General features: G+C 39.5%; 2 protein-coding genes across 8 annotated transcripts in view; both read left to right on the top strand.

The window, feature by feature from the left end:
• SNRPD1 (small nuclear ribonucleoprotein D1 polypeptide) overlaps window positions 1–25,545 on the top strand; it is a 340,677-nt gene that overhangs the window by 74,017 nt on the left and 241,115 nt on the right. The gene's annotated exons all lie outside the window — the stretch shown is intronic.
• Window positions 1–25,545, top strand: part of GREB1L (GREB1 like retinoic acid receptor coactivator) — a 296,873-nt gene that overhangs the window by 137,049 nt on the left and 134,279 nt on the right. For all 7 annotated transcript variants that reach the window (XM_050767628.1, XM_050767624.1, XM_050767625.1 and 4 more), the window contains exons 2-4: window positions 963–1,072; window positions 18,821–18,986; window positions 19,523–19,720. In XM_050767628.1, the coding sequence (XP_050623585.1) occupies window positions 18,830–18,986; window positions 19,523–19,720 (355 nt within the window). In that variant the 5' untranslated portion in view covers window positions 963–1,072; window positions 18,821–18,829. The remainder of the gene's footprint in view (window positions 1–962; window positions 1,073–18,820; window positions 18,987–19,522; window positions 19,721–25,545) is intronic.

Here is a 25,545-nt window from a genome sequence, read left to right as displayed (position 1 = left end):
TTCTTTCAAGTTGGCATAAGAGAAAAGTAAAATGAAAAAAACATTTTTGGACAACATAAGTTAATTTTACTTCAAATATTTTAGTTCTATAAATATTCATATTTAGTTCATATAAATATTCAAGAAAGAAGTTAGTTTCTTAGGAAAATCCTCTTTTGTTTTCTTTTTAAACACAATAACAAAGGACTAGAAATGCTTCTGTGTTATCTATAAAAATCAATGACAGGTAGCTTTCATTTCACTTTATGTTTTACAGCTATATTTCCTATTTTCCCATGTAGTTTATATTGACCATGTATATATTTCCTATTTTCCCATGTAGTAGTTTATATTGACCATAATCTATTTAGAGGAAAGATAAATATGCGTACTATAATTTTCAACCAATTATATGCAATTATAATTTTTTAGTTTGATATCTTCTAGGAATACGCTACTCAGAAGGGTAGGAAACAATAGCTCTTTTTCTTTTTGCAGGCTTATTGGAAATTATTCAATCAATATTAATTATGTTTTACATTTTTGATAGTTCTTTGAGTAGATAAATTTGGCCCGGGTATCAGAGATTATTACTCTTAAATTCCTTAGGTAAGAAAATTACCTTCCACTAATTTCATTCCTAAAAGTCATCTGTTGGCTTTTGATATTATGGTAACATCTGCCACAAATGCAGACTTGATAGACTTATTCAACTTACTTTTAGTGGGGAAATCATAAGAACAACGGAAATTATCCTTGAGTATATATTATAATTAGGAGTCATTATTTTGAGGCTATTGAGAAAGGTGGAGTATCTGTATATTTGCTCATTATAATGTATATGGAGTTGTAAAGTGTAAGACTTTGATAATTTCTAAGTGTGATTTTCAGAGAATTATAAATATTTAGATTATTATATAATATGTATTTGGAAATTAACTCATGTCTTTATATGTATTTTTTTATTTTTTATGTTTTTGCAGGTGCACAAAAAGCTTTAAACAAGTTAAAATCTAGGCAACAGACTCCCTGAAGTGTTGACTGCCCAACTTAATCATGACTGTGATTCAAAAATGTTATTAAATAAACCAAGGTATTGTACAATTATATATGCCCCTCCCCAATTGTTCAAGATCAAATTGTTTTAGGAAGTTGTATTTAAAATTTAAGTAAAACTACTATGTTTGCTCCTTAAAGTAAGTAAGAGCTCCTCTCCTTCCCTGCTTTCCTCTCCCGTCCCCCGTCTCCTTATCCCATACCAGAAAGCTTCGGCAGTGAGTTCTTTCTCTACAACAGCCTCTGTATTTCCTATATACCTAAATTAAGTCAATAAGAATTCAGTTCTTTATTCCCTTTTGTTGATTATGATTTTGTCCTTCAAATTGTCTAATAAATGAGACTTCTAGATTATAGGCTTCTGCAGAAATACCCAGATTATCCCTATTGACTGCACATATTCGTCTTATGTAACACTATCCTGAGATGTATGTTCTAAAGATTTTATAAAGGTTTTTTTTTTTTTTCTATTTTAGGAGGCTTTTAATTTAGAAAAGGAAAAAGGTGATGTTCCCCACCCCCCAACAAAGAAAATCAGATGCTTGCTTAGAACTGAGAATTTAAGGCTACTGTTTAGGTAACTCCTATCTGTCAGAAGGGGCATATATATCCTAAGACTGTTTCTCTCCTGTTGGAAGTTACAATGTGCTTAAATAGCCTGGCATTTCCAAGAGAGGCCAAAGATCTTTTCCTCTTTTATAACACGTTGTATCCTTTTGAGGCCAAAAAGAACAAGAGGGTCATTGCCACTTCAGCCTGGTCCCTGTTTGTTCCTTCATGGTGACCACGCAGATACTGAAACCCAGGATGGGCTTAACATTTGGGCCTGGAACATCTGGAAAATGGTCAGAGAGGGAGCGGAGGAGGCAGAAGAAAGAGAACTGTTGCATTTTGTTTCACCAGGTGCTAGGAGGAAGCAACATTAGCCTTTTTGATATGGGAGGCACATTCTGTGGACCCTGGAGTTAGGCTGCAACAATTGAGGAGGTCAAAGGACAGCTGAGTGGGGTCAGTGAGACACCATGGGGTGTATTTTGTTACTTAGTAAAAGGAGCAGCCTCCTAAACCTTAAAGGATTCTCTTGAAAATCTGTGTTGTGAAAAGGTTTTATGAGTCTCATGGCAAAAACTCCTGATTTATCTAAGGAATGCTCGCTTTTGTCTAATGGAAGGATAATCCTTACCAAATGTTGGCAATGTCTATAAGAGTCAATATAGGTCTGAAAGAACAATTGGAGTTTGAAGTGTACTTTGCTTTTCAAAATGTTTATCATTTTAGTGTTTCTCTCTCAGGAAGAATTTTGCACTGTTGAAATATCACCTTGTTCTTTCCTTGGAGCAGAAAGTGGTAGCGGGTGGGGAGTGAGGGAGGGTGGAGGGGGGAGAGGTAATCCAGGAACCTATATTAATTTAAAACTCATTCTACAAGCTTTTGGCCTAATCTGCAGACAAGGTATTATTATTAAACCTTTAAAAACACCAAAACTTGTTAACTCTAAAAAGTAATCTTTGAATTTATTTTAACTTATGAGGAAAATGGGTGGCACATGAAGTATGTTTCCGGAATTCAAATTTTTTATTTAGTTGTCGATAGCTGATAGAAGAGGCTGTCAGTTGACAAATAACCTTCAACCTTGTGTTTCTTCCTGAATGTGGTCAAGAAGAAAATCAGTGTCAGAGTCACGAATAGAGAATAAGAAAAGCAATACAATAAGGAGTTTTCTCTTTGAAGGGAAATGGAGAAGGGAAAAATCTGCATGTTGTAAAAGCTCTCTTTACCACAACCCATGACCTCAAGAGACCGCTTATATGATTGTGGATACCTTTGAAAGGTATTAGCCACCTGACAGGTTGTGAAAGGAGACTGTTAGAGGAATTTGGCAGTATTTTGATATTCCAGTTTATATACTATCTTTTATATTCCAATCTATACACATATATAGAGAGAAAGCATATATTACAATGTATATAATAAGGAAAGAAAGATAAAATGATAAGGAATATAATAGGCCTTGCTAATTTATAAATTTACGATATCTACTAATTGTGTGTGACTTCTTTTGAATTTTTGATAATCACTTGTGTTAAAGAAACATATACATAAATGTGAGGCTTAGCACGTGGTCTGCTCTTTTTCTATTTTCTCAAGGTTAAAGCACCTTTCAACAACTAATTTAGAAACCTAAGTATAGTGACTGATAATTGCCTAGAGAAAACCCACAGCTGTTTAAGTAACTTAAAATTGTGGCAAAACTGACAAATACGATTAGCAATGTTAATAAGCTAAGAAGATGGAAAGACAGGAGCAGATGACAGAGTGGAAAGATGGAGGTAGCAAGAAATCATAAAAGAATAGAATGTTTAAGAAAAAAAAAAAAACAATGTTCATGGTTGCTTTGAATTTACAGTGCTTTTTCTTTCAAGCAAAGTCTCCCTCTTTTATTACTTACTCTCTGAATTATCAGCAGAATGTGTGCTTTGCAGGTTGAATAATTCAAATACATTTGTTCAGCCCCTAATTCACATCTGATTTTGAAAAAAGACAGCTATTTGGCAATAGTATTTAAGGAAAACTATCAAGTTTTGCCGATTCTAAGGCACAATTTGATTTGCAGTACTTTTTAGAAGTCAGTTTTAAACGTACTTCTGTTTTACTGTAATTACTTTGGGAATTTATTTACCCCTCTTTGTACCCTTGTAATGCCTAGTCACTCAAATATATTATACAAGAGACCCTCTTTCTGGGTTTAGTGACCCACCATTATCAAAAACAAAACAAAGCCAAAAAAAACCCGGAGAAGTATTTAATATGTTATTATTACTAATTATATTTATCTGGCTAATGTTCATAGCCAACTTTGCAAACAACTTCTTTGGGATAATTAAATGGGGCTGGGTAAATAAGAGAAATTAGTTGAGTGTTAGGTGGAAAATATTTAGTTATCTGTGCCCGTCCCACTATTTAAAGCATCAGATGAAATTTAGAAAATTATTGTAGTATCTTTTGAAATTCTACTCTGCATTTGGGAAATTGGCAAGTTGTTTTTTGCCTCTGGTGTTTTATGCAGATTTTAATGATTGTTGTGATAAATCCCCAGAAGTTTGTTTTCAGAAACCTTAGAGACTATGAACTCTGAATGTGACAGCGTTGAAAGATGTGGTGAGCCACACGTTGGAAGCATTTCTTGTTATTTAATGTTTTCTGTTCTGGATTATTGACTGTTCTCCCTGTTGAAAAATTGGTCTCTGGTGACATGGTAGAGGTCACACGTTGCCTATTATTGTTTTGCTTCTTTGATCTTACACCAGGATTGCCTCTGGTAATTATACTAGTTCCAGAGAGTCTTGACAAGAGGTGTTTATTTTACAGAAGAATTTCTGGCATTTCAAGGAAGAAAGTAAAGATTTCCAGTGGTAACTTGTACTTCTTTGTTACAAAGGAAAAATAGCATTGTAATCATGATAGTTTTTTATCATTATTATGAAATTAGTTAGCATAGTACAATAACTATTTCTAAAACAATTTAATATATATTGCATATCTGTAAGTATATTGCTAAAAAGGGTAAATTTTAGGATTAAGTTACTAGGGTTGGGTTTTTATTTGAATACCTAAAATACTTTTGACTTTACAAACTATCAAAAGAAATTCTTCCAGCCTGGCCAACATGGTGAAACCCTGTCTCTACTAAATAAATACAAAAATTAGCTGAGCGTGGTAGCACGTGCCTGTAATCCCAGCTACTCAGGAGGCTGAGGCAGGAGAATCGCTTGAACCCAGGAGGCGGAGGTTGCAGTGAGCCATGATTGCACCACTACACTCCAGCCTAGGCAGCAGAGCGAGACTCCATCTCAAACAAAAAAAAAAAGAAAAGAAAAGAGAAAAAATAAATTTGTCCAAATTTCCAAATTTAAATGTACAAAACTATTAAAGGAGTTTAAAATTTTTGTCTTTTAATCTGTTTGCACTTTCTAAACATCCTCAGCAAGAAGGATGAATAAAAATGAAATAAAACACTTCTGTTTTGAAGGCATGGTTAGCTTTGTGCTTTTATGGAATGTGCTTGGGAAGAGATACCTCTTCAGACCTGTTTAATATATAATTGGATAAGACACAAAAGCTCAATTTATTCATTTTTTTGTTACTCAGTTCCAGCATTAAACAAAATATATGTCCCCGAAAACTCACAATCTACTGGGGGAAGTTAGACAGATACTAAACCAAACTAACTATAATGGAGAGTGACAAATATCAATTTAAAAGAATAAATGAAATGCTCAGAGAGCACAAAAGAGAGAGAACAAGGATATATAATTGTTTAATATTTTGGATTTGAGACTCTGAAAACTTACAGGAAGTATGTTTTGTTTGTCTAAGAGTCATACATTATTCCCTCTCATCAGGCAATATTTTTAATAGAGAAAGAGCATGTAAGCAGAAATACAGTAACAAATAATTTTCTTATACAAAGAGTTTTGTCACTGTAAGAGACAGTCATAATCTATCCTATACAATCATTTTACAGATGAAGAAATTGAGCTTGAGAGCAGTTAGGGGACTTGTTCAAGGTCACATCAGTAGGGACACAGCCAGGCCTCTTAGAACTTAAGAAATCTTTTATCTCTCAATCATTGTACATACTCTAGAGTTGTACTGTTCAGTATGACAGCTACTAGTCACATGTAGCTATTTAAATTAATTACAGCTGGGCGCAGTGGCTCACGCCTGTAATTCCACACTTTGGGAGGCTGAGGCGGGTGGATTGCTTGAGGCCAAGGTTTCGAGACCAGCCTTGCCAGCATGGTGAAATCCCATCTCTACAAAAATTATGAAAATTACCTGGGCAGGTGGCACATGCCTCTAATCTCAGGTACTTGGGAGGCTGAGGCATGATGCAAGGAGAATCGCTTGAGCCCCCAAGGTGGAGGTTGCAGTGAGCTGAGATCATGCCACTGCACTCCAGCCTGGGCAACAGAGTAAGACTCTGTGTCAAAAAAAAAAAAAAATTAATCACAATAAAATAAAATTGAAATTTTAGTTCCTTAGTCACACTGGCCACATTTTAAGTGTTCAACTGTCACTTGTGGCTAGTGGCTACCATACTGGACAGTCCAGAATATGAACATTTTCATTATCTTAGAAAATTCTGTTGAGCAGTGCTGTTCTTGGTGTCAAAGGTCATCTCGTGATTTGTATATATGATTGTACAGTTTCTTAATAAATAAACTGTATATAGTGCCAAATAGCAGCCTTTGGAACTTTTACATTATTTGTTCCTAGAAACAAGGCTCCAGAATCTACTGTAGTGTCCAACTCCTATAAAGGGAAGAATGCATCTTACTTTTCTTCATATCCTCAGTGTGGCATAATGATACATTTTTTTTTTTTAAATTTAAAAATAGTCACTGCTGGCCGGGCGTGGTGGCTCATGCCTGTAATCCCAGCACTTTGGGAGGCCGAGGCAGGTGGATCACGAGGTCAGGAGGTCAAGACCATCCTGGCTTACATGGTGAAACCCTGTCTCTACTATAAATACAAACAATTAACTGGGTGTGGTGGTGGGCGCCTATAGACCCAGCTACTCGGGAGGCTGAGGCAGGAGAATGGCGTGAACGTGGGAGGCGGAGCTTGCAGTGAGCCGAGATTGTGCCACTGCACCCTAGCCTGGGCGACAGTGTGAGACTCCGTCTCAAAAAAAAAAAAAAAAAAAAAAAGGCGCTACTATGACTACCAACATGTTCTGCACTTTTTTTTCTGTGCCAGGGATTATTCTAGAAGCTTATGGCCAGGCGCGGTGGCTCACACCTGTAATCCCAGCACTCTGGGGGGCCGAGGTGGGTGGATCACAAGGTCAGGAGATCGAGACCATCCTGGCTAACATGGTGAAACCCCGTCTCTACTAAAAATACATAAAAAATTAGCCGGTGTCGTGCCAGGCGCCTGTACTCCCAGCTACTAGGGAGGCTGAGGCAGGAGAATGGCATGAACCCAGAAGGCAGAGGTTGCAGTGAGCTGAGATGGCGCCACAGCACTCCAGCCTGGACGACAGAGCAAGACTCCATCTCAAAAAAAAAAAAAAAATTATTACTGTATGTAAAATCTCATGTATTTTCACAAAAATCTATGAAATTGAAAGTACTATCTCCATTTTATAGATGAAAGATTGAACAATTTGCCCAATATCATACTAGGAGTAGGTGGGTACAGGATTTGAATTAAGGTCATTGGACTCCTGAGTCAATGTAATTAATCCCTATGACAGTAGAATTTCTATAAATGCTGAGTGAATAATTGTTAAAATTTAGAAAGTGACATCTGTAAAGGAAAAGGTAATAGAAAACTAGGAAGTTATACAAATTTGTCTTTTTTTTTTTTTGAGACAGAGTCTTGCTCCATTGTCCAGGCTGGAGTTCAGTGGCATGATCTCGGCTCACTGCAACCTCCGCCTCCCGGATTCAAGTAGTTCTCTGCCTCAGTGTCCTGAGTAGCTGGGATTACAGGCCACGGCGCCCAGCCCCAAATTTGTCTTTTTAGTACTACACTTGACACATGAGATTTTTTTGCAATTTTTTTTTTTTGTTGTTTTTTAGCTCATCAGCTATCGTTAGTGTATTTTATGTGTGTCTTAGAACACTTCTTCCAGTGTGGCCCAAGATGGCTTTGAATGTGACCCAACACAAATTTGTAAACTTTCTTAAAACATGATGAGATTTTTGCCAGGTGCAGTGGCTCATGCCTGTAATCCCAGCACTTTGGGAGGCCGAGGCGGGTGCATTACCAGAGGTCTGGAGTTCAAGACCAGCCTGACCGATATGGAGCAACCCCATCTCTATTAAAAGTACAAAATTAGCTGAGCGTGGTGGCAGGCGCCTGTAATCCCAGCTAGTTGGGAGGCTGAGGCAGGAGAACCACTTGAACCCAGGAGGTGGAGGTTGCGGTGAGCCAAGATCACACCAAAACAACAACAACAAAAAATTATGATTTTTTTTTGCTTTTTCTTTCTTTCTTTTTTTTTTTTTTTTAAGCTCATCAGCTATTGTTAGTGTTAGTGTATTTTATGTGTGGCCCAAGGCATTTCTTCTTCCAGTGTGATCCAGGGAAGGCAAAAGATTGGACACCCCTGTTCTAGAGGGGTGACTAAATTCTTGACACCCCTTGGCAGGAATGCTTCCTAGATGGTGAGTGTGCTTCATATCGTCTCCACTGAGAAGGCACGCAGCATCTCACTGCCTCACGTTTAGTGATGCTAAGCTCAGCCACTGGGTTCAGGAGGTGACAGCGTGATCTCTCCATTATAAAGTTCCCCATCAACCTTCTGTCTCATGGTTTCACTTACTACCATTGCCTGCGTGAATTTTTCATTAGGGGTTACAAAGTGGTAATTTTATAATTCTGTCATTCCTTGCCCCCCTCCTTTTTTTTTTTGAGACAGTTTTGCCCTTGTCACCTAGGCTGGAGTGCAATGGTGCTATCTTGGCTCACTGCAACCTCCGTGTCCCAGGTTCATGCGATTCTCCTGCCTCAGCCTCCCGAGTAGTTGGGACTGCAGGCGCCTGCCACCACGCCTAGCTAATTTTTTGTATTTTTAGTACCGACGGAGTTTCACCGTGTTAGCGAGGATGGTCTCGATCTCCTGACCTCATGATCCATCCGCCTCGGCCTCCCAAAGTGCTGGGATTACAAGCGTGAGCCACTGTGCTCGGCCCTCTTTGACCATTTTTTAGCTGGAATTCTTCTTTTAAAAAAATTCAAACTCTCAATAATCAGGACTATTTGGTTACTTGGAAGTACAGAAAGAGCAGAATAAATGCTTTGCTCTTTTCAAAGTACAGAAAGAGGAGAATAAATGCTTTGCTCTTTTCTTTTCTGCTTGTAGTGCTCTGTTTTTGTCTTTCCAAAAGGAGCTCTTGCTTTTTCTCCTTTAGTAGTAAAATTAATTTGTGAATTTTTATATTTTAAATATGCTTCAGTCAGTTGGATCTATTCTCTTTTTTGTTTGGTTTCTCTCATCTTTAGCCTATGGGAGCTCTTCAAATAGTCTCCTATGTCTTTTAACGTGCTTCATTAGTTCTTTTTTTTTTTTTTTTTTTTCCTTGTCACCCAGGCTGGAGTGCAGTGGCACAATCACAGTTCACTGCAGCCTCCACCTCTCTGGCTCAAAGAATTCTCATGCCTCAGTCTCCTGAGTAGCTGGGACCACAGGCACACACCACCACATGCCCAGTTAATTTTTGTTTTTGTAGAGACAGGGTTTCGTCATGTTGCCCAGGCTGGTCTCAAACTCCTGGACTCAAGCCGTCTGCCTGCCTTGGCATCCCAAATTGCTGGGATTACAAGTGTGAGCCACTGCACCCGGCCTTATTAGTTCTTGATAACCTTTGCTTTCTTGTTCAGATGTTCGAGGCTCATCTTGCATATTCCCTGCCCCAGACTTGGAACTGGTCATACCTTGAAAAAGCTTGATTCCTTTCAGTGTGGAAGGCATTAGGCCACTACAATCAGAGTATAGAAAGTGCTTATTAATAGTAATTGAATGTTATTGCTTCTCAGATTTTTCAGTAGACAAAGCTTAGAAATACTTATTTTAAAACTTTTTTAAAAATGAGTTACTACTTAGAATATGTACATCCCCATCTACCTGTACCACAGCTTACTTTGCTGTTAAAATCACACAACCTCAAATTAGTGTTTTAGATTCAGTTCTTTTTCTTTTAGCTTGTACATGATCTTTTAAAAATCAGTGTTTTTCTTATTCTTCCTTGTCATTTCCTTTGTAAAAATAGTTTTAAAAATTAATGTTTATTTGTTCCAGATAGTTGGTATTAAAAGAAACTTTTATCAAAACCCCAAGTGTATACTTGAAAATATATTTATACTTAGTCAAAAGGGGAACTTTTTTTCTTCTTCTTTTTCTTTTTTTTTTTTTTTTTTTTCCACACAGGGTCTCATTCTGTCAGCCAGGCTGGAGTACAGTGGCATGATCATGGCTCACTGCAGCCTCGACTTCCTGGGCTCAAGCACTTCTCCCACCTCAGCCTCCCGAGTAGCTGAGACTACAGGCACGCGCCACCAATCTTGGCTAATTTTTAATGTTAGGAGGTTTTTTGTTTTGTTTTGTTTTTGGTTTTGGTTTTGGTTTTTTTGAGACAAGAGTCTCACTCTGTTGCCCAGGCTGGAATGCAGTGGCACGATCTTGGCTCACTGCAACCTCCACCTCCTGGGTTCAAGCGATTCTTCTGCCTCAGCTTCTCCGAGTAGCTGGGATTACAGGTGCCCACCACCATGCCCGGCTAATTTTTGTATTTTTAGTAGAGACGGGTTTCACCATCTTGGCCAGGCTGGTCTCGAACTTCTGACCTCGTGATTTGCCCACCTCAGCCTCCCAAAGTGCTGGGATTACAGGCGTGAGCCACCGCGCCTGGCCCTGATGTGAGGAGTTTTTTAATAGAGAGGTAGGGTTATTTTGTTGTGATTTTTAAAATTGTTATTTGGCTTTGTGACTCTTAGGCTCGTATCTTAAGTTAAAATTTCCTTTTCGGCCTGTCTTGCAACTGTTATATATAGAGATGAGGCCACATCAGCAAACAAACATTTTCTTTTCTGATTTTTTTCTCTGGCGGTCGGCAATTTTGTAGTACATTACGGGGTATCCATTTACCCAACTGGGCCATCTTGGTTAGTGGTTTAGTAGCTTAATGGTCCGAGTGATAAAGATATCACCTAAGAGAGCTGCCTGTGAGCCAAACTGATTTGATTCTACCCTGTCTTACCTATTTCCTTGTAGACTGATCTTAGGCAAGTTCCTTAACTTCTCTAAGCCTCAGTTATCTTGAAAATGTGAGTAATAATAGTGCTTGCTCGGCACTTAGTAAGCTCTCCATGGTACTCTTGCAATCGTTGAAGGGATGCTTTCTTTCACATTTTTTGACAATAACTACCACCACCACCATCACCAGCACCACCACCACCACCACCACCACCGTCACTACTACTAGTAATAATAACAACAGCTGCTATTATATTAACTGCCAGTAATGCCTGCCATTGTAACACGTGCTTCACATACAACTTTAACTACAAGTCAGACTATATATTCTGAAATCAATGCTTTAATTGTAAAAAGTATTTGAGAGTTAAGGGAAAATTTTATCACTGAGGAGGGCATTTCTCTCTCTCTCTGCTGTATACTTTTTAAAATTTTTTTTGAGACAGAGTTTTGTTCTTGTTGCCCAGGCTGGAGTGCAGTGGCGTGATCTCACTTCACTGCAACCTCTACTCCAGGGTTCAAGTGATTCTCCTGCCTCAATCTCCCTAGTACCTGGGATTACAGGTACCTGCTACCATGCCTGGCTATTTTTTGTGTTTGTAGTAGAGACGGGGTTTTGCAATGTTGGCCAGGCTGGTTTCACGCTCCTGACCTCAGGTGATCTGCCCACCTCAGCCTCCCACAGTGCTAGGATTACAGGTCGGAGCCACTGCACCCGGCCTCTCTGCTATGTACTTAATAAATACTATAGAAGTACAGTTTTAATAATAATTATTAACTATGAAATATTTCACAAAAAGGAAATGAAAACATACAGATTAAGGAGTACTGTCCCTCAGAGTGCGTTTCTACTCTTTTCCATTTTCAAAAGGCAAAAGAGGATTGAGGAGAGGCGTGGAAGCATTAGTGGGCAGCTGTTTCCCCAGCTACTCTTTTTTTTAAAATTTTTATTTCCAACCTCTGTAGCCCCCCTTCCTAAAGTCATCGGAGATAGAGGCTACCTGTTTTACCCACATCCCCATTCTGCAATTTTTCTTTCTGTGGAAAAAGGGAAAAGGATAGAGCAGAAAGGCTGCAAACCACAATGTTGTGGTGGTTTGTAGTTGATCCAGTCTGCATTTTGAGCAATGAATTAGTGATGCAGAAAGACTTGCTCATATTTTTTACTGTCCTTTTCTTAGACATTTTCTCAAAGTCACAGAAGTGCTTTTTCGTATCTCAGAGGTCTGTAGTGCTATGACAAAATATTTAATATAGTTTGTCCTTTTGTAATTTTACAATAAAAAATATGGAAAAGCAACGTAATGGAGTCTTATAAACTTGATGTCAGCCAGATACATACAATACATAAGTATATAGTGGAAACCACAAGGTGACTTTCTGTCTTTTTTTTTTTTTTTGAGATGGAGTCTCGCTCTGTCACTCAGGCTGGAGTGCAGTGGTGGGATCTCAGCTCACTGCAAGCTCCACCTCCTGGATTCACACCATTCTCCTGCCTCAGCCTCCCGAGTAGCTGGGACTACAGGCGCCTGCCACCATGCCCGGCTAATTTTTTTTCCATTTTTAGTAGAGATGGGATTTCACCGTGTTAGCCAGGATGGTCTCGATCTCCTGACCTCGTGATCTGCCCACCTTGGCCTCCTAAAGTGTTGGGATTACAGGCGTGAGCCACCGCGCCCGGCCTTTTTTTTTTCTTCATAATTATGTCTCATAATCTACAGAAGTGACGTGAGCTTTTTGGGCCCCTCATTTCTTTGTTTTTGCTTTTTTTTTTTTTTTTTTCCTAAAAATAGGCCATGTGCGGTGGCTCACGCCTGTAACCCCAGCACTTTGGGAAGCTGAGGTGGTGGGTGGATCACCTGGGGTCAGGAGTTTGAGACCAGCCTGACCAACATGATGAAACCCTGTCTCTACTAAAAATACAAACGTGGTGGCAGGCACCTGCAATCCCAGCTACTCGGGAGGCTGAGGCAGGAGAATCACTTGAACCGGGGAGGTAGAGGTTGCAGTGAGCCGAGATCGCACTCTTGCACTCCAGCCTGGGCAATGAGAATATAACTCCGTCTCAAGAAAAAATAGAGATAAGGTATCATTATGTTGCTGATCTCAAACTTCTGGTCTCAAGCAATCCTACCTCAGCCTCCCAAAATGATGGGATTACAGGCACAAGCCACCATGCCTGTCTAGAAGTCGCCTTTCTTTTTGCATTTGATGTAATGACTAGTTTCGAAAAGTATCTTTCTATCTTCTGCCTGAAGTCAAATTTATTCACATTGACTTCCAGTCAGGTGTTAAACCATCTCAGGCATGGGGGCTCTTTGAGATTTAGAGGAAACGGAGACTGGTGGATAATGCCAACAATTTCAGTGACCCTGAATACCATGGCATATGACATTTAGAATATATTACACAGATGTCCTTTGAACTCCAACCTTCTTTGGGTAGCATTGGGATATCAAGGGCAGAACTCCATAGTCAGCACTAAGGAAGTCTGAGGTCAGTTATGTAATTCTTTACATTACCATTATTTATTAATAATTTTTATGTTTATTTTTTATTTTATTTTATTTTTTGAGATGGAGTCTTGCTGTGTTGCCCAGGCTGGAGTGAAGTGATGCCATCTTAGCTCACTGCAACCTCAGGAGCTTCTCCTGCCTCAGCCTTCAGAATAGCTGGGACTACAGGAGCACGCCACCATGCCTGGTTAATTTTTTGTATTTTTAGTAGAGGCAGGGTTTCGCCATGTTGGCCAGGCTGTCTCAAACTCTTGACCGCAGGTGATCCGCCTGCCTCGGCCTCCCAAAGTGTGGGATTACAGGCGTGAGCCTCCGCACCTAGCCACCATTATCTTTTTTTTTTTTTTTTTTTTTTTTTGAGACGGAGTCTCGCTCTGTCGCCCAGGCTGGAGTACAGTGGCCGGATCTCAGCTCACTGCAAGCTCCGCCTCCCGGGTTCACGCCATTCTCCTGCCTCAGCCTCCGGAATAGCTGGGACTACAGGCGCCCGCCACCTCGCCCGGCTAGTTTTTTGTATTTTTTAGTAGAGACGGGGTTTCACCGTGTTAGCCAGGATGGTCTCGATCTCCTGACCTCATGGTCCACCCGTCTCGGCCTCCCAAAGTGCTGGGATTACAGGCTTGAGCCGCCGCGCCCGGCCTCATTATCATTTTTTAAAAGCCCTGTTATGTTTTTATTTGGAATAGAGTCAGCTTTTATTCTACCAAGTCTCAGCAGGGAATAGATACTTCCCGTTGTCTTCATCTGAGTATTGCTAATGCTCTTGTGGGATTGTGTATGTCTTCTATAATGGTGAAACTCCATTGCCCATTTTAAAATTAATTTAGGTTTTTTTTCTTTTTTTTTTTTTTTTTTTTTAGGGACAGAATCTTGCTCTGTCACCCAGGCTGGAATGCAGTGGCACAATCATAGCTCACTGCAACCTCCAACTCCTGAGCTCAAGTGATCCTCCCTCCTCAGCCTTCCAAAGTGCTGGGATTTCAGGCATGAGCCACCAGGCCCAACCGGATTTAATATTTTTATTCAGTGTGATATTTATCTGTTGTTTATATATATTCTGTCATATTACTCCTTAAACTATAAGTTGAAGAGATTGAGATTATGTGATCCTCCCTATATAACTGAGTACTTTTTAAAATTAAACTAAAAAGGCCTGTTGGAGAATGTAGGTTTTCTAGATTTTCTTTTCTTTTTTTTTTATGAAAGGAGTTTCAGTCTTCTTGCCAGGCTGGAGTGCAATGGCGCAATCTTGGCTCACTGCAACCTCCGCCTCCTGTGTTCAAGCAATTCTCCTGCCTCAGCCTCCCAAGTAGCTGGGATTACAGGCAGGTGCCACCACACCTGGCTAATTTTGTATTTTTAGTAGAGAGGGAGTTTCTCCATGTTGGTCAGGCTGGTCTCAAACTCCCGACCTCAGGTCATACGCCCACCTTGGCCTCCCAAAGTACTGAGATTACAGGCATGAGCCACCACACTGAGAGGTTTTCAAGATTTTCAATGATGAAAGGAAGATAACTTGTTGGAGTGGTAATAGATTAAGAGGCGGCAATATTTCCAGACATTTGGAGCTCTAGAAAAAGGCTGAAAGTTCATATTTCAAGTTATTTCATTGTTCACAGATAAGCAATCCCATGGTTAACTCTGTGCTAGTTCCTGGTCCTTTTCTCTCTTTAGCAAAGAAGAAAGGTGAAATGGTTGTTGGATTTCGACTTAGATGCATAAACTAGTGGCACAGCCTATTTCTCCTCCAACCTCCACCCTGTTTTGATCACGTGTGGTGCTGCTGAAAAGTAAATTACTTTTGAGCTTTAAAAATTTTTAATGTTGCCGGGCACTGTGGCTCACACCTGTAATCCCAGCACTTTGGGAGGCTGAGGCGGGCGGATCACAAGGTCAGGAGTTCGAGACCATCCTGGCCAACATAGTGGAACCCCGTCTCTACTAAAAATACAAAAAAAAAATTAGCTGGGCATGGTGGCGGGCGCCTGTAGTCCCAGCTACTCGGGAGGCTGAGGCAGGAGAATGGCGGGAACCCGGGAGGCGGAGCTTTCAGTGAGCGGAGATCATGCCACTGTACTCCAGCCTGGGTGACAAAGCAAGACTCTGTCTCAAAAAAAAAAAAAAAAAAAAAAAAGATTTTAATGTTTGTGTTGTGTTGGTGGGGAGTCTTAGGAGCCTGGTCTAAAACTTGGTGTTTCAGGAACATTTCAGTTGACAGACTTTGTTGATTTTCTTCTATTTCTTCATCTTTTAATTGGGTATTTTATATACATATGCAACTTGTAATTGGGTATTGTACATTTTGAGTATAAGCTTTTTGTTAAAAAGAAACCTGATAATTTAAATTCATGGCATTTTGGTTTTGTTACCTATATGAGAAAAGTTGCCAAAATAGGACCCCGGCTTTTTCTCCAAATCATAGGAATCTCTAATAAAACTTTGACAAACCCAGCCACTCTGATGGAAATCACTGCATGCTACTCACTGCCACCAGGAATCATATCAGAAGTCTTGTTTGCTATGTAAAAGTAGCTCAGGGGCACCGACATCCTCCACAGAGCTTTAGTGTGTGAGTCTGGGAAACTTGAGATAGAGTCGTGAATTCCCATGCATCACCTCTTCTGGGCTCATGAGTGGGCACACTGGGTGTTGGCACCCTTTCCTGATGAACACAGATGCATCCTCAGGGTTCTTCTCAACCAGTCCTCCAGGGACTCTCTCCAGGGAGTTAATCAGAGTTGGCATTCCAGATAAATTTTAAATTCTATCCCTCTCTTTGATAGAGGGGGGGCCTGAGATATTCTCAAAATTACCTGTCTTGAAATGAGATTTATCCAAGGTGAGGCTGTACAGTAAGTGCAGGCTTTGTCATCACATGGCTGGATCCTGAGTCCTGGCTCTATCCCTTGTTAGTTGAATGGTAGTGAACTGGTCACTTCGTGTCTTCAGGTTTTGGTTTTTGGTTTTGTTTTTTAATCTGTGAAGTGGAAAGAAGTCATACCTTCTTCAGAATACTGAGGATTAAATACAGCCATTTTTATAAAGTGCTTAGTAGACTATCTAGCCCAATAGTTCTCAGACTGTTAGTATTAGTACCCATTTATACTGTTAAAGATTATTGACCAGGTGTGGTGGCTCACACCTGTAATCGCAGCACTTTGGCCGAGGCGGGTGGATCACGAGGTCAGGAGTTCAAGACCAGCCTGGCCGAGATGGTGAAACCCTGTCTCTACTAAAAATACAGTAATTAGCCAGGCACAGTGGCAGGCGCCTGTAATCCCAGCTACTCAGGAGGCTGAGGCAGGAGAATTGCTTGAACCCAGGCGACAGAGATTGCAGTAAACTGAGATTGCAGCACTGTACTCCAGACGAGGCAACAGAGTGAGACTCCATCTCAAAAAAAAAAAAAAAAAAAAAAAAGATTATTGAGGACCCCATAGTTTTTGTTTATTAAAAATTAGAACTGAAAATTTTTACAAATATATATTACTTTTAGAAATTATAATAAAACCCCACTATATATGAACAGAGATAGCATATCTTATGAAAAATAATTGTATTTGCCAAAGACAAGTTAGTGAGTAGCTTATGTGCTTCCGCATTCAACCAGTTGCAATATCACATATCCTACAGATTCTGGAAAACTCCACGTACCTATATGAGTGAATCAGAGTGAAAAAGACAAATAATATCCAAGTAATAGTTTGATGATATGCTTAGGAATGGACAGCTGACCCATTTCTAGCCAGAGATTCAAGGAAAAGTTTGCTGGGAAGTGGCATTCCATTCCAAATAAAAAGACCAAGGTTTCTAAAAAGAAGGCCTTTTGCCCTTTTGATTATTTGGAATGTAGACATGATGCCTTGGTTTGTCACAGCTATTTGGGGACAAGATCGAGAGTAAAAGTCAACACATTCAGGGGGATGGAGCAGAATGACAGGAAGAGCTCTGTTCTTGAGAGCACTGTTGAACAGCCGAACAAGCTCCTACAAGTCTTACCTACCAGCTCTGAACAAAAAAAAATTTGTTTAAATAGTTTGAAATAGTTTTGGCTCGGTGTGGTGGCTCATGCCTATAATCCCAGCACTTTGGGAAGCCCGGGCAGGTGGATCACTTGAGGTCAGGAGTTCAAGACTAGCCTGGCCAACATGGGGAAACTGCATCTCTACTAAAAATACGAAAATTAGCCTGGTGTGCTGCCGTGTGCCTGTAGTCCCAGCTACTTGGGAGGCTGAGGAGAGTTGCTTGAACCTGGGAGGTGGAGGTTGCAGTGAGACAAGACTGTGCCACTGCACTCCAGCCTGGGTAATAGAGTGAGAGACACTGTGTCTCAAAAAAAATTAAAAAAAAAAAATAGTTTTGACTTCATGGACCATTGAAAGGGTAGGGTCTTGCCCACCACCCCACCCCAGGACCCTTTGAGTATCATTAGTCTAGCCACTAATTAGCACCCAGTAAATTGTTGTTGTTGTTATTGTTATAAATGGAATTTTTTTTTTTTGAGACAGTTTCGCTCTTGTCGCCCAGGCTGGAGTGCAGTGGCACAATCTTGGCTCACTGCAACCTCCGCCTCCTGGGTTCAAGTGATTCTCCTGCCTCAGCTTCCTGAGTAGCTGGGACTACAGGCACATGCTACCATGCCTGGCTAATTTTTGTATTTTTCGTGGAGACGGGGTTTCACCATGTTAGCCAGACTGGTCTCAATCTCCTGACCTCATGATCCACCCGCTGTGGCCTCCCAAAGTGCTGGGATTACAGGTGTGAGCCACTATGCCCAGCCTATACATGGAAATTTTTATAACCAGCAAGTACTGTAGTACTATATAAATATTAGTGATGAGAAGTAAAGGTCATGGCTTCGAAGCTTTTTGCTATATACTTTCATGAAGCGTCCCAAATAAGATTGTACTTCAGATGAAGCAGAAGAAACCACAGAGTTTTTCAAATACTAGTAATACATAAATGAATTATTCGAGTTGAAAAGGCTCAAGTCTTGCTTTCAGAAATTTAATTAAATATATAACCATAAACCTTTCATTTTTTTTTTCCAGAAGAGAGGCTTTTTCCCCCATCTAGAGTGATAGATCTTTGTAAAGAAAAAATTCATTACTTACTTTGAAACCACTCATAGAGTTTCTAGGGAGTTATAGTAGCCTCCTATAAAGGTGTCATGGCCACACTGGTAACCAGGTTGGGATTCATGATTGACAGGTCAGTCTTGATTTACTGGTTGGAGAGCCTTGACTTAAGCATTTATTACTGTTATAGATACAAAATCCCTTAAAGGGGCTTTTTGAGTTCGGTTTGGGCTGTGAAGACAAAAAGCACATGTGATATGATAACAAGTAACTTACACAAGCTGTCTTAAGATATCTGGGTAGTTCATATATTTCACATCTTAACAAGATATATGGACATAGTTTATATTAGCTCTACCTGTGCTTTGAGACATAGAACCTCTAATTATATCGATTTTATCCTTCTTTTTGTTGGGGATGGGTAGGTGTAGATCATGGGGAATTCGTATGCTGGGCAACTGAAATCTGCTCGATTTGAGGAAGCTCTCCACAACTCCATAGAAGCCTCACTCAGATGTAGTAGTGTGGTACCGCGGCCAATTTTTTCCCAGCTGTACCTGGACCCTGAGCAGCATCCTTTCTCATCTGCAGGTAAGTTTCTCAATCATACGTATTTCTGGATTCTTTCTTTTTTTTTTTTTTTTTTTTTTTTTTTTTCAGATGGAGTCTCCATCTGTCGCCCAGGCTGGAGTGCAGTGGTGTGATCTTGGCTCACTGCAACCTCCGCCTCCTGGGTTCAAGCAACTCTCCTGCCTCAGCCTCCTGAGTAGCTGGGACTACAGGCACACGCCACCAGGCCTGGCTAATTTTTTTGTATTTTTATTGGAGACAGGGTTTCACCATGTTGGTCAGGCGGGTCTTGAACTCCTGACCTTGTGATCTGCCCGCCTCAGCCTCCCAAAGTGCTGGGATTACAGGCGTGAGCCACCGCGCCTGGTCACTGGACTCCTTTTTTAAAAAGTGGGATTCTTTAGAAGTGGGGATTCCAAATCTTGGGACCTCTGAGATAAATTGGCTAAATGTTAGAAAATGCTAGACTTCTTTTCTTCAATTATGTCTTTCAGAACTGTGCATTTTTCCATAAGTATCTTTTTGTTAAATCTGCTATGATTTATTTGTTTATCCAGATGTCAAACCCAAGGTGGAGGATCTGGACAAAGATTTGGTAAACCGCTACACTCAAAATGGAAGTCTGGATTTTTCTAACAATCTAACAGTTAATGAAATGGAAGACGATGAAGACGATGAAGAAATGTCTGATTCAAACAGTCCACCAATTCCCTATTCACAAAAACCTGCCCCAGAAGGATCTTGCACTACAGATGGTGGGTTTCAGTTTTGTTTTCTTTTTGCTCTTTTCTCTCTAATATTGTCTGACATATTTCTAATTATTACATGCGGTGCTCAAGTCTGGAAACTAGTAATTATGGCATGGAGAGGAATGAGAAATGATTATGCTCTCATTCACATTATCTCCTGTGACTTCACAACAGATGTCTGTAAGAAAGACAAGTATTATCATCTCATCTTATAGATAAAGAGACTGAAATTCACAGTTGTTGACTTCCCTGAGATGGTCTGTTTAGAATTGCCTTTGCAATTCTTGACCTGCCTTTGCAAAGCCAGGTCAAGGCTTTTCCAGTATTCCAAGTACTTTCTGCAAGAATGCTACTATTTTAGGACATTTTTTAGTGTTCCCTCTTCATACTTCTTTCTATTCCACCCCTGCCCTGCAGATAATCAGAGAGATATTAGATATTTCATATTTACTTTTTACATTTATTTTAAACACTCATCCAATACGGAGGATTAAAATATTTTATACATATTATAAATGTAAAAATTTATAGAGGATTAAAATGTGTATATTTTGATAATCCCTTTTTATTTATTAGGGTCAACCTCCTCTTCCACCAAGCCTTCACACTTTGTAAGAAAATCCTAGTATAAAGCATTTCCAGTATTTCATGGTTTTGGTGATATCATAACTTAAATTCTTCCCTCCATTTAATAGTTTACTGTGCTATTTTCTGATCATCCCGGCCTAATTAATTTGTGAATAATACTTTGTCCAGATTAGCCAGAGTATTGTTCTTCTACCCAGAGTGACTTGGACCTAGGATGATTTCAGTGCATGAACATTTTGGAGTGGGGGAAATGGAAGGAGAAGAAAAGGGATATAATTTCAGAACATTCCTCTTACAAAGCCTGAAGTGCAAATAATTAGAGAAAAACTAGAGCTTCAAATATGGAAAGCCAGAAAGCCCTGCTTGGGAGTTTTATTTTCTCTTGACTTTTTTTTTTTTTTTTTTTTTTTTTTTTTTTTTTTGACAATGTGATAAATAGTAAAGGAGTCAGAAATCCCCTACCTAGGAGATGAGGAAACCTGAGTAATTCTCCTGGGAGCTTCTATGTGCCCAATTCACTAAAGATGGCCTCTAGCGATTAGTACTACGGCCCTGCCTGTAGCCCATTATTCCTTATGAATTTGTTTATGATTGCTCAAACTTAATATAATATATATGGATTTATTCATTATTGACATAATACAGGCTTTAAGCCTGTGAAGGTGTAGGAGGTGACTAGCATTATGTTTCTTCTTACTTGCTTCACATCCATCTTCATGCCTTTTATTTAATTGAGCTGTCAACTCGTTTATCAGGTAACAAACTGGAAGGTGAAATAGTACTTAAAACGTTGTTGGATTCCCATTGAGAATCTTGTTATGTGTGAGAGTTACATAGAGTAAAATCTTTAGAGGATAACTTTCAAATATCTAATTTTATACCAAAAAAATGGGAGACAGGTTTCCACTTTTCCTGTGCCCTAGGTATGTTTTTAGTTTGCCTTGTAGGGTATCTGGCACTGGTGTTATTTATAAGCAGGTATGGAGAGCTGTTTACTGCCCACCAAGGTATAATAAACTCAGTGATCTAGAGATAGCCAGTATTTCTTAAACTTTAGAACATGAAAATATGAGAGTATATGGGAAGGGTAATATTATTTTAAAGATAAAGGAGGTGTAGTTTTTTTTTTTAACTGTCTCACTCAAGTTCAAGATTTAGATTCCAAGACAATTCAAAAACACTAGTCCTACACTTAGATTCCTATATCAGCTACTTTTGGTTCTTATGATTAATGTCCATTTTTTTCCCCTTTTAATTCACCTTGGGGGAAGGCATAGACAGCTTTTTTTTTTTGGAGATGGAGTCTCACTCTGTGGCCCAGGGTGGAGTGCAGTGGCACGACCTCAGCTCACCGCAGCCTCCACCTCCCGGGTTCAAGCAGTTCTCTGCCCCAGCCTCCCAAGTTGCTGGGATAACAGGCGCCCACCACCAGGCCCGGCTAATTTTTGTATTTTTAGTAGAGACGGGGTTTCACCATCTTGACCAGGCTGGTCTTGAGCTCGTGACCTCATGATCCACCCTCCTCGGCTTCCAAAGTGTTGTGGTTACAGGCTTGAGCCACCGTGCCTGGCCCTAACCAAGATATTAACCAAGAGCCAGTAGCTCTTTTTTTTTTTTTTTTGACGGAGTCTTGGTCTGTCACCCAGGCTGGAGTGCAGTGGTGTGATCTCGGCTCACTGCAAGCTCCACCTCCCAGGTTCATGCCATTCTCCTGCCTCAGTCTCCCGAGTAGCTGGGACTGCAGGCGTCCGCCACCATGCCTGGTTACTTTTTTATGTATTTTTAGTAGAGACAGGGTTTCACCGTGTTAGTCAGGATGATCTTGATCTCCTGACCTTGTGATCCGCCTGCCTCGGCCTCCCAAAGCACTGGGATTACAGGCGTGAGCCACCGCGCCTGGCCAGTAGCTCTTTCAATTGGACTCATTTTAAGATAGTTCTAAGAGCCCTCTTACTCAAAGGGAGAACAGTTCTGAAATTTCTGAAATTTTCCTTACGAAAATGGCAATGAAATAGGGCAATATACTGCCTGGACTTATTTAAGCATACCACCTTCCCTTCATGGGAAATCCTCTATTTACTTAAGGCTCAAAGAAAGGTAAAGCTATTTTTAGAGGCAATTTAGATAAGCAAATACTTAACACCTGATGGGCTGCTGGGGTTTACCATTCAGATGTAAATTTTGGTTGCTAATTTCTTATGTAAATTATTGGAATAGTGTAGGTTCCTACCCTGCTGGGAGGCAGTTGATTGTCCAGAGTTAAGGACAACCAAATTTTAGGCCTCCAAATACTGCTTTGATTACTTTAGCTTGTGTTTATAGCTGTTTCTGTAAACTTTTCCCTTTGCCCCCTTTTAGTTTACTCTGTAACCTTCAAGTTGGAGATAATTGGAGAATGCAAATCTGTTTCTGTGAAGTGAAATCTTCAGCTGTTTTCTTAAAGAATTGCAGATGAAGTTTATAAAGAAGACCTATCTACTATTATTCCTTTTGAAAAAAATTAAAATCGTTTGCTCTGCAAGAGGCTTGGTTTTAGAGCAACATTTCAGTGTTGTCTTCAGAAAGTGAAATTATTTCAAGGGCAGATTTGTCAAATAAATTATTTGTATGCCCGTTATCACTAACTTATGTTTCTTTGCTTGTAGACTATAAACAGGCTTAGAGTCTTCCTTAGGATACTCTTAACCAGATCTTCTTATAGCCTCTAAAAGAAAGATCACATCGGTCCCTTAGAATTATTTAGATGTAATTCAGAATTACGCTGTTGTGGAGTCCTAAGGTTTTGTTTTGTTTTTCATTTAGTTTAAGGTTTTAATTGAGATTTAATATTTGATGTTTATTAGACTAGTAATCAGACATATTTCTTGTAGTGGAACTACCTGTCACACCGGATACCTGTCACACTGGATATTGGGATCCTATAAGTCTTGAGATAGAATATTTCATAGATTTTGTTTTTAGCTCTCCACTCTTTTTTACAGACGTATGCAGCTTATTTTCCATCTGAAAAAGCTAAATTAAATATTGCTCTTTGCATAATGTTTTTATTGTCATAGTGATCCCTGATGCTATATTTTGTATATCATTAGCTGATCTGAATCCAAGCAATGAGGATTTGGAGGAAACAGTAAATAGATATATACTTTACAGCAATAGACCAGACCCTTGGCAGGCGAACTTATTCTTAGAATAACTACAGACTGAATTCATAAACTTTTGCTTGACTTAATGAGCATTTTTGACCTTGAGTTGATTTCTTCTGGACCCTGTTTTCTAGACTCAGCCCTGCTGTGCCTTTCTTTCCTAGTCTCTTCTTAATTAAATAGCCTGTATGGCTTGTGTTGGCAAATAGCTACGTAGTAAAAGATAAAATAGGACTATTTTATTTTATTTTTGAAGAACAGCTCTAAATTTGTGAAAATTAAGAAAATAGTAGTTTCTATATATCCTCACACAGTTTGCCCTATTATTAATATGTTAGTATAGTACGTTTGCTACAATTAATGAACCAATATTGATACTTTTTTGTTAATTTTAATAACAACTAAAGTCCACAGTTTATTTGAGTTCCTTGGCTTTTTCCTAATATCCTTTTCCTGTTTCAGTGTCCCATCCAGGATATGGCATTAGATTTAATTGCTATGTCTCCTTAGGTGCCTTTTGACTATGACAGTTTCTCAGACTTTCCTTGTTTTTGATGACCTTGACCATTTGGGGAGTATTAGGCATATTTGTAGGAGACCCCCCTGTTGGAATTCATTTGATGTTTTTCTCCTTATGAGATTGGGGTTATGGGATCTGGGGAGGAAGATCACAGGGGTCAATTTTTATCATATTCCTTAAATTTTTACATATTATTTCAAGGGTACATACTATCAACATGATTTATCACTATTGCTGTTAACTTTGGTCACCTGGCTGAGGGGCTGAAGGAGTGTTATCTCCACTCTCCTTCCACTGCATACTGTGTAAGGAATCCCCAGATCACACTTAAGGAGCAGGGAGTTACACTCCACATCCTTGAGGGCAGACTATGTAAATTATTTGAAATTCTACTGCATGGGAATTCATCTCTTCTCTCCCATTTATTGATGGGTTCATTCATTTATTTATGTCATTATGGCCATAAATGCCTACATTTATTTTATGTTTATAATCTAATACTAACTTATTTTGTTGCTCAAACTGTTCGGTTTTGGACATTGGGAGCTCTCAGTTGGTTCTCGTACCACTGTTAGAAACCCCCATCATTATGGTGTGGGTTTTTTTTTTTTTTTTTCCATCAAATAGGACATTTTCTCTTTTCATTGGCACAGGTACCTCTTGACTTTTTTTTTTTTTTTTTTTTTAGGTGAAGGAGGCTAGAAACACACCTCTCATAGAATACAGTAATTGTTTAATAATTATTGCTTTTCACCTCTAGGTGTCCTCATATCATAAGTGGGAAAACCCTCAAAGATTGGAAAACTATTTGTGTGGATTGTGTGGTTTTCATTTTGCCACAGAAATTGCTCTGAAATAATCTCTCTTCCCTAGAAAATCCTGCTTTCCTCAGGCCTTCTCCACACTAACTGTGCCTTCTCTACTCTATCCCTCTTTAGCCCAGAAACAAAATTGTAACTTTTCCCCATTAGTCTCCCTTTTGCAATGTATTGCTTGAGAAATCTCAACAGAAATGTCAGTCTGTGAGCATGGATTACTTTTGCAGCTTGTCAAAACTTTAATTTTAAGGACTCATTAGCAAGGATGAAATAGGTGAATGCCGACACAGTCAATGGCCGGCAGGGGCTGGTGTATCAAATGATACTCGGAAATCAATCTCAAAAGGCCACAGGGAAGGCAAGTGATAGGACCCAGCAAAAGTAGATAAGGAAGAAGTTATAGGAGAGTTCTCCATCAGACTAGAGGAGGGCGAAACAGTATACAGTCATGTGCCAAATAACACCATTTCGGTCAATGACTGACTGCATATACGATGTTGGTTGGTTCCAAAGCTGAAAAATGTCTGTTGCCTGATGACATTGTAGCTATTGTAAAGTAGTGCAGTGCGTTACTCATGTGTTTGTGGTGTTGCTGATGTAAAGAAACCTACTGCACTGCCAGTCACATAAAAGTATAGCACATGCAATTAGGTATACCACATGATATTAGGTAATAAATGACTGTGTTATTTCAGAGTGTACTCCTGCTACTTATTTAAAAAAAAAAAAAAGTTTACTGTGAAACAGCCTCAGGCAGGTCCT

This window comes from Macaca thibetana, chromosome 18, assembly GCF_024542745.1.
Source record: "Macaca thibetana thibetana isolate TM-01 chromosome 18, ASM2454274v1, whole genome shotgun sequence".
NCBI classification, from domain to species: domain Eukaryota; kingdom Metazoa; phylum Chordata; class Mammalia; order Primates; family Cercopithecidae; genus Macaca; species Macaca thibetana.
The sequence above is the reverse complement of the archived record's forward strand: the minus strand, read 5'-3'. Positions and strand labels throughout refer to the sequence as shown.